At 38.6% G+C, this 9,749-nt stretch overlaps 1 protein-coding gene across 1 annotated transcript; it reads right to left on the bottom strand.

Moving 5' to 3' along the window:
- Nucleotides 1-4,849: 4,849 nt before the first annotated feature.
- Nucleotides 4,850-7,991, bottom strand: LOC122422891 (protein FAM91A1-like). Its single transcript, XM_043439654.1, has one exon. The coding sequence runs from the start codon at nucleotides 7,814-7,816 to the stop codon at nucleotides 5,270-5,272; it is 2,547 nt and encodes an 848-aa protein (XP_043295589.1). The 5' UTR covers nucleotides 7,817-7,991; the 3' UTR covers nucleotides 4,850-5,269.
- Between the last annotated feature and the right edge of the window lie 1,758 nt (nucleotides 7,992-9,749).

The raw sequence follows: 9,749 nt of genomic DNA, 5'->3' as shown, positions 1-9,749 counted from the left end.
AAAAAATAATATGGTGAAAAAATCAAACCATTTTATATTATTTGGTGGCCCAAAAATTTCATTTAGGTTTCTCTGTAAGAACTTACAAAAAAAACCCAAACTTTTTGGCCTACCCAATAAAACTATGTGCAGTTTAGAAACAGTCATGAAAACTTTGGTGTTCAATTTAGTGGCATGATGCATAGAAAAACAGATAATACAAAGTTTCCTCATGCATGCAGCATTAAAAACCTTACTTATTACATTAGCGACATTTGTTAGGTCAGGCATCTAGAAAAAATATGAAGCATAAAAACAGTCTGATAATACTAAAAAACAAACTTTAACTTAATTGCCATTTCTCTATATATTAAATGCTTACATATATTACAAAGGATTTTACGTATTCTATTCATTTCTGTATCTTGCATGTAATTATATATATTATGTATAATTATATTTTATATATAAATTATATGTTTATTTTCATATAAATTATAATTATATATATGAATTATATATATATTTTATGTGTATCTAATTTTATATATGTGGTACACTGTCTTGGAAGACAATCCTCCATGGTCTCTCATGTTTCCGAACAATGACTGTCTCTGTTCTAGTTTACCTTTTCAAGAGTGTTTATGATGCTTTCCCACTGTGGTGCTGAAGATGACTCTTGAGAATCCCTTGGACAGCAAGGAAATCAAACCAATCAATCCTAAAGGAAATCAACACTGAATATTCATTGGAAGGACTGATGCTGAAGCTGAACCTCCAATACTTTGGTTGCTGCTGCTGCTAAGTCACGCCATTCGTGTCCGACTCGGTGAGACCCCAAAGACGGCAGCCCACCAGGCTCCCGTCCCTGGGATTCTTCAGGCAAGAACATTGGAGTGTGTTGCCATTTCCTTCTCCAGTGCATGAAAGTGAAAAGTGAAAGTGAAGTTGCTCAGTCGTATCTGACTCTCGCGATCCCATGGACTGCAGCCTACCAGGCTCCTCCGTCCATGGAATTTTCCAAGCAAGAGTACTGGAGTGGGGTGCCATTGCCTTCTCCAATACTTTGGTTACCTGATGGGAAAAGCTGACTTATTGGAAAAGACCCTGATGCTGGGAAAGATTGAGGGCAGGAAGAGAAGGGGGCAACAGAGAATGAGATGGTCAAATGGTGTCACCGACTCAATGGATATGAGTTTGAGCAAACTCCAGGAGATGGTAAGGACAGTGAAGCCTGGGGTGCTACAGTCCTTGGGGTCGCAAAGAGTCGGACACGACTGAGCAACTAACACTTTCATTTTCACTTATTACATCAAGCATCGAGACCTGTGTGTCTCAGTAATTGACCCTGTTTAAAGGACCTCAATAGAAGTTAGTACATGTCTGTTTCTCTGTGCCTTGATTTCTTTGTAACAAAAAGAAAAAAAAGGGAGTTACAATTCAAGAGACAAATCACAAGTATATTCTGAAAGCTAACGAGGAAATGCGGCTGAGTTCTTTAGATAAAAGGCATTACAGATTGAAATTACTATTTGATTTTGACACTCTATCCGAGGGACTGCCTGTGTGGTTCTCTCTAAAGAAAATGCAATTTATTTGTTCCAGGGAGAGAAGCCTTTAACCTGTTCAGTACTCAATACTACAGGATGAATACCACATCTCTCTAAATTATATTTTCTCTCACTTCTAACAATGTATAAATTTTGTAAGTCAGTGTCTTCACTAGTCTCTCAACAGGTCTGGATTTTGCAATTCTATTGAGATACTCTCTGTCCTCATTATTTAATTTTCATTGAAATATATTCTTATCATGATTTTACTAATTTGAATTTAATAAGCATATGAAAATTACTTAGCATCCATTAATAAAGTTATTTGTTTTTACTTTTCATCAGAACTTTACAAAATACCAGATGCAATAATAAGCTTTGTTTTGTTTTTCATATTTGCAGATTAAGATAAGTGCCATATGGAAGGAAAATGGTAAAATTAACAAAAGCTGAGGCTAAAGAGATAAACTACAGGTGGTTCTCAATTTTGCCTTGAGCTAAACTTTAAAATGAAGCCAAATAACAATCTCCTCTAAAACATAAAATCGTGAAGAAATCACATTCAATAGTTGTCTCCTTGGCTTTGCTTTAAACCATTCTTCTTCTTCTTTTTTTTTTTTAACCAAAAATGCTTCCATGCTTAATCTCCCGTTTTGAATGGTTTCCTTTATATTAAGGCTAGAATCATTACACAAATCTTTAAAACAAAGATTTATAAGATGTACTCTTCTTGAAATCGGCCTAAGGAAAAAAATCTAGGTTAATTATTTGTTCCATTTTATCAAAAAATTAAATTTTTATTATTCATGTTTTTTTTTTCTACTCTGGTCAGAAATGTACCATTTAATGTACCATTAAAATAAGTAACTTCCTCAAGGGCCTGCTCTTTATCTTTTATCTTTCTAAATCATTTTCATATTCTTATCTAGTTTTATATTATCGTATTTCATTATGTGTTTTTTTTTTTTGATCAACACCACAGTTTATTTGTAAACATATTATAGTGTCAATAATCAAATTGACAACACTTTATACATTTCATTGTATAATATTAACATCATACCAGAAAAAAATCCACTGTACTCAGTTACAGTTTTGGTATTTTAAAATCTTTAAATACAAACTGTATTTGAAACACTGAACATAAAAGAGAAACACAAATGGCAGAGAAAAAGTGGAAACAAGTAAAAGCACTATTTCTGAAAAAAAAAAAAAAAAAAACACAAACAGAATCATCTGATTACAATTTTAAAAGAAAAAAGGAATCAAGGAAGTCAGATGATCTCAACAACATAAAGTTACATTTCTTCAGACCTAGGTGTAAGGTGAAATTGTACCATATTAAATTCTATGTCTTTTTTTTAATATTTCTTTTTTCTCTTGGTTTCTGAAGTTTGCCAATGGTTTAAGCTACATTAAGGACAAAAAAGAGGGGAGGGAGCACAAAGCCAAATGAAATTACTTTAAACATCTGCAGAAAAAACAGATAAAAATTCTTTCATAAATTTTCTTTGGCAAATAATAAATTCTATATTTTACCTTTTTTGTTGTATAGGATCAATACATTAGATTTAAGCAATGCATCTCTACATGAGTTAATGTATGAATGAAACAAAACCAAATCCACAAAGTAAAGCATAAAAGTGGCTTTCACATTTTGCTAACAGCTCTAAAAATGCAGATTCTCATCTTCAAAAGTATGAGAGGTCTTCAGCTGGAAGTAGAATCTTTCCTCATTCACGTGAGAAACCAGAGGTGACCACGTGCTTTTTTTTTTTGTACTTTCCCTAAAATTCATGATCATTATTAGGTTCCATTTCTTCCTATTATCCCTCAAAGGAGATATAGCAGCAAATCACTCCCATATTTTAAGTTTTAAATTCACCAACAACAGGGTTCAACTACAGGGTCTGTAGTTTGTACCAACTACAAACATTCAATGCTTTATTAGTGTACATGTCATCACCGTAGGCTTAGCTTGTTAATACAGAAATAAATAAAATAACTACAGTTAATCTGAACAAAGCAAATGAGATTAAAGAGCCCTGATCAAATGAAATACTTAAAACAATCAGGTGAAAAACTATAAAAGTTACATACATATAATAGCACTAGGAATGTACAATATCAATTATTGGAAAAATAAATGAGTGATTCACAGTTATAAGAAATTATTTTAATATTAGTATTTTTCCTTTTATAGACAAACATTTATAACATACACTTGGTTTCCACCTCATATAAGACAAAGTAGAATCCTCAACGTTACTGCATTTACCCCAAACACAGCACTGACTGTGTCACAGGTAACCTGCTTCAAAACATTCAATAGATGGGCCATGGTACTGAATGCATGGTTATGTTAACAGTTTTAAGAAAGACATATATTCCCAGAAGTATGTTAAATACACAAATGTCAGTTCTATAAATAACAAAAGTTATCAGCAAAAATGTTCAGGATTAACCTTCCCAAATTTTCTAATGCTTTAAATATTTTAGATATACGCTATTTGACCAGTTAGTTTGGTTACAGTTTTAAACTAGTAAACTGTTATTCTATGAGAAGAGCTAAACACTGCACAAACTTCCCAAGGAAGGTAACTCGAAAAATCTAAAAAGTGATTCCAATTATTCTAATTAACATTTGAGATACCAAAAGAATCAAGGACTCAAGAAAACATTTTGAAATTACTCGATTTTTCTTTATCATTTTGTCTAAAACTAGTCACATAAATTTAAGATCCAAATTGCCTAACAATGTGTCCTCACAGCAAGTTTGTTACTAAAATGTTTTGATCAGAAGACATAGCCTTAATGCCTCTAAATGTAATTCTAAGCTAAAATCAAAATCCTTGGTTTGAAACCTCAAATCCAATTCCATGACAACTCATGGGTAAATGAGTCAGGGAGAAACCATGCAGCAGCCACAGCTACAAGAGTGGAAAATAAACTCTATTTTCCCATAAAGACTCTATGAAAATATAAAGCCCCAAATGAGCGACAACAAAAGTCCATGTATAAACACTGTTTAAAAATAGAATGTTTCCCAAGCTTCTTATGAGATGTCAATGTATAGTCATAGTCTGCGTTAAGATCTTCTAAGTCAATGTTATAAGCCATACCTAACTATGCTTATTTGCATACCTTCAACAATGTTCAACTGATATACATAATTTACAAACATCCGCAGCAATTCTTAATGCCCCATCAGATCATCTCTCAATAATGGATGTTTACAGTTTTATAGTTTTGCTCCTTTAAATACCAAGAAGCCTTTTCAGAGGAAGAGTTCCACATCTTCCCATGATCCCTTAAAGAGTAGGTAACAACATATAAAATTAAACAAGATTTATGTTTGATAAACTAACATATAAAATTACCATTGCAATATTCATAGTGACTGCTTATAAACATAACAGTCATCATAAAGCCTATAAAGTATATCCTCAGTTTTATAAAAGAAATGCAGATTGTCTTAAGGTAAAAAATACAGTGCAGGCTGCTAAAAAGCTTTTTGTTGCATTAGGAGGTGCAGGAAATGAGGAAAACTTCCAAAAACATGAACGAGTTCCCCAAACTTTAACATCAGTTAAGCATGAATTGCACTGCAGCAGCAGGAAGCTTTTTAGTGGCTGGCACTATAAAGCTAACATTAAGAAAGAAAAAGGCAGAAAGGGTGGGCAACAAATGATGTAACCAAATTATTGCAAATGGAGATTAGCAATAAGAAGTGACGAGGGTTATCGTCCACTCCACTCCGTTAAGATACCATCTTTAAATACTAAGTTCTTGGCAGGAAGGGGGACTCCCATGTCAGCACAGGATGACTGTGAAAGCAAACTTGGAAAACTGGCCTCGGTGTGAACATCCAGTGTTGAAGCACCTTCCTGGAATGAGTGAACAAAGTTAAGGACTTGTAGAGACAGTTTTCTACTGGAATGTAAGAGGTTTTGAAGGCTCTCTTTTCTGCAAAGGCCATGGGTAGCAATTTTTCTGCAGACTTTCTGGTTTAATTCAGAACTAAAGAGTGGAATCCCAAAGCACAACTCCAGAGGAACCCAATCTGCTTCTGTTGTGGCAACAGAGTTTTGCTTTGCAGCTGCATCTAGAGTTGCTTCCTCAATGACCATTTCAAATGACTCTGTGCTCCCATTCACATCTGAGCCTGAAGCCAAATCAGGGTCTCCTCTCTCATCAGAAGCATCACTGAGTTTTCTGTTTGCAAGTTGGCTAGAAGCATTCAACATGGTGACATATCCACAAAAATGCTGCAAGTCCACTTTGTTCCTCAATGTTTGCAATGCTTTATGAACACCCATATTGACATGAGTAAACTCTCCTTGTAGTTCTGTCTCATCAAATGGGAAAGGTATGTGGACAGTTTCTCCTATCCCATGCAAACCATGTCCCTGAATCAAAACCGCCGAATGTGTCAGGGCATCCTTCAACATCGTGAGCACATTTGACGTAGGAACCACCCCAGGATCATGACCCCAAGACGTGATTAATAATCGATCATAACCCTGGAATATATCTGGCAGTTTTCGAAGTCTTGTCCCTTTGGACAGCAAAAGAGATGGTGGTCCTTGCCTGGTGATGTGGTAAATGTACAGTTTAAACCAGACAGAACTGACTTCTGGGATAGCTGGTCCAATGTGCTGAGGGGTGCAGCTGCTGACGGGCCGGATTTCGTTGGTGAGAGGAGCCATGGAAACAAGCAATGTGTAATTTTTGTTTAGAACTCTGCTGCAGGTTGCAGGGTCCAACCCAAGAAGGCTCTCACAGCGCAAGAGATCCAGAGGAAAACCATAACTGGGTTGGTCTGGCTGTGCAGTCTGGGCAACTAGATCTTTATTATGACGCAGAAACAGTATTGTGTTCCTCAGAGTGAGCGCATGGTCAAAGTACCTCTGTGCTTCCCCTTCACCAGTGCTCTGAACCTTTTCTAGTTCAATAAGAAAGCTGTCCAGAGACTCATCTGAGAGTTTGCCAACTTCAAACATTGTGACTGCATGGCTTTTCAAATTTGGTGAAAGGTTTCCCATCATTAAAAAGGCAGTAAGTGTTGAGTCAAATAGGAACGCGATACGCTTTGTGTATCCTGTAGACAGATTCAAACTGTTTATACTGGCTGTGTCTGGGTCTTCTTGACTGTTTGTATCCGTGTCAGTAGCTGATGAAGCTTCCTGTACAGGGCTCCTACTTTCCCCGCCATCCCATGACAGGAGCATCTTCTGTGGATCTAAAGTACTCTTTAATCTGTTTACGGATGGAACATTCTTCCACGATGAATGAAGCTGATCCAAATTTATTACTTGTCCTTTCTTATGGGCAAACCCCAATCGGCAGTACATTGATACAGCATTCTTAACCAGAGACAGGTCTATCTCAAGAACATTTGCAAGCTCTGCAACATTAGTATGCTCATCTATTGACACAAATATCTTATAGAGCAGAGTTTCAAAATAATCACCTTGCACTCTATTCATTACAAAACCTTCAAGAGGAGGAACTGCTATACAACTGTCATCAGATATTGGTACATCCAGATAAACAAATCCTTTGTTATATAAACTATGGACTACATTGTAATCTAGTGATCCAGAGAGTTGAGGGCCTGCATCAATGATCTTATCAATAGCGCATTTCTCAGGCAAAGTGCATATCTTTATGTCATCTTCTGTGATATATGCGGCCTGCACCACCCACCAGGCCTCTATGGCAATTTCCACTGGCTTTACTGGTAAAAGATCACGTGCCGTTTTCCTTCTGAAAAATTTTTTTGATGATCTGCACTGATTCATCAGATCAATGTATTGGTTTCTTCCTATGCCAAGAAGCCTTAGACAGTCAGCAGCAGTGAAATTGGGCAATGACTCATAACTTTTCTCACTGTTCATAATGTCCTCCATGATCCCAGTATAATATGAGAATGGTGTTATCCTCAGGCCTTTTACCATGATGTCTGATAAATGATAAGGGTACAGCATGAGATGATCTCGACTGTACTTCAACAGTTCTTCGTAGTACTTGCGTTCATCTTTCTTGACATGCTTAACTAAGTTATTTCTATATCGTAACTGATTACGGATACTGTACAGGACAACCTGCTTCTCATATTCTCTCTGTGAATTTCCAAGACTCTTTAGCGGGGGCAAGGCCGGGAGTGAGCCCAGAAGCGCGCGAGCAGGTGGCGGCAGGGCGGGACCGGGTCCCCAGCTTCCGTAGGCCGGCACGTTGCTCCAGGGGTAGTTGTGCCGGATGTGGAACTCCACGTCTATGTTCATGATGCCGGGAGCCTGGGCGGGCGGCAGCGGCCGGGATCGCCGCTGGCACGACGCCTCCCGCCTGCCAGCCCTCGGCCCGTCCGGGGAGCTCGCGGGAGGCCCCGCGACTCACACTGCGGACGGCCCAGGCTGCCCCATGGCCTGGGCTCCCGACAGCTCGGCGCGGCCCGGGCCACGGGGCGCGGGAGCAACGGAGAGGGGCGGCCGGACACCTCGGCGGCTCCCCGTATTTCATTATGTTTGAAAAGCACCTTGGAAGCACTTTTCCCCACTTAAATATCTCTGAAACAAAAATAGGTCTTACAAAGGGTATCCTGCGTATTCCTTGGTTGCTCTCAATATCCATTCTCCATCCATTGGGACTTTTCTCTGACTTAAGGTCTGGCCAGGGTGTGCTGTACCCTCTGGGTTTTCTTGTCCTCTGGATACTGGTAGGGTTCTGGAGTGGGAAGCCCCAGTAGTAGGTCAGAGGGAAAAAAGACAGAAAAGAAGCTCCCTCAGCTCCCTCTTGAAGACTTTGGTGCAGCAGTAACTGTGCTCCTCCACCTAAAACTGAGGCTCTTGTCTGGCTCCTAACCTCCCATAGTAGTTAGCAGTCACAGCAGCTTGTTCCCCTAACCCTTCCAAATAAGGGTTGCTGAAGGCTTCCAGTTGTTGCTAGATCCTGCTTGCATTGTGGTCCTTTGTTTCCTTAACCTTCCCACACCTCTGTCAACTGCCCCTTTGTTTAACTTTATATATATATTACATACACATATATATATATATACATATATATATATATTTTAACCTTTTTGAGTACATCATTTCCCTCCTGATGGGAAAAATACAATTTTTTTTTCCCCCAGAAGTGGCCTGAGGAAGCAGCCATTGAAAAGGAATTCTGGGATTCGGTCACACGCATCAATGATCATGTTAGATATTGGCTCTAAACTTCTGCCAGTCTCCAGACACAACAAAAGGTCATTACAGAAAACTGGTCAGAGTAAGGCTGATGGAAGTTGGGTGACAGTTGGTGCTTTGGCCTTAGTTCATCTCATAATAGGTCTAGTGGGACTACAGAACTCTCCTATAGTTATTTCCTCAAGCCCAGGATTCATAGTAAGGTTAAATCAAGAGGGTCTATGGGATCTCTGATAAACCCTAATGGGTACCTATAATACAAGTCCCTAGGGTCTTAGAATGAGGCTATGTCATATTCTGTCCAAAATTATTCTCTACTTGAAAAGCAGTTTTTGGTGACAACTCTGTTTGATCCCTGAATATTCATTGGAAGGACTAATGCTGACGCTGAAGCTCCAATACTTTGGCCACCTGATGTGAAGAGCCAATCTATTGGAAAAAACCCTCATGCTGGGAAAGATTGAGGGCAGGAGGAGAAGAGGGCGACAGAGGATGAGATGGTTGGATGGCATCACAGACTCAGTGGACCTGAGTTTGAGCAACCTCTGGGAGATAGTGAAGGACTGGGAGGCCTGGCGTGCTGCAATCCATGGTGTCACAAAGAGTTGGACATAGTGACTGAAAAACAACAGTGGTTGATCATGATGCATCAGATTACTATGCCACCTCAACTCCCATCTGGACCAGGCGTTACCAATCCATAAAGTCATAGTATTTAATGCAGAGAGTAGTAACCCATTTTAGGACACCTGGCCCCAGCTGCTCCAGAATGCAAAATTAAACTTCATAAGCTTATGGCCAACTGGGGATTTTCCTAGACCAAAGGAAGAAAGATACAGTCCAGGTATATGGATGGGTCTGCAAGGGAACATGGAACCAGCTGGAAGTGGAGTTGTTGCATTACCTTGACTGTTAGGGTAGTCGTGAAATATGTGAAATATAGCAATAAAATTATATGCTTCCAGTTGGAAAAACTCTACATAGGATATTCAGTTATGTATTTTACAGCATGGCAATTATGGCCTGAGGT

This window comes from Cervus canadensis, chromosome 20, assembly GCF_019320065.1.
Source record: "Cervus canadensis isolate Bull #8, Minnesota chromosome 20, ASM1932006v1, whole genome shotgun sequence".
Classification (NCBI taxonomy): domain Eukaryota; kingdom Metazoa; phylum Chordata; class Mammalia; order Artiodactyla; family Cervidae; genus Cervus; species Cervus canadensis.
This window is presented reverse-complemented; position numbering and strand designations above follow the sequence as displayed.

Coding starts and splice junctions, on each gene's coding strand:
- LOC122422891 (XM_043439654.1), bottom strand. CDS start 7,816: ATGAACATAGACGTGGAGTTCCACATCCGGCACAACTACCCCTGGAGC.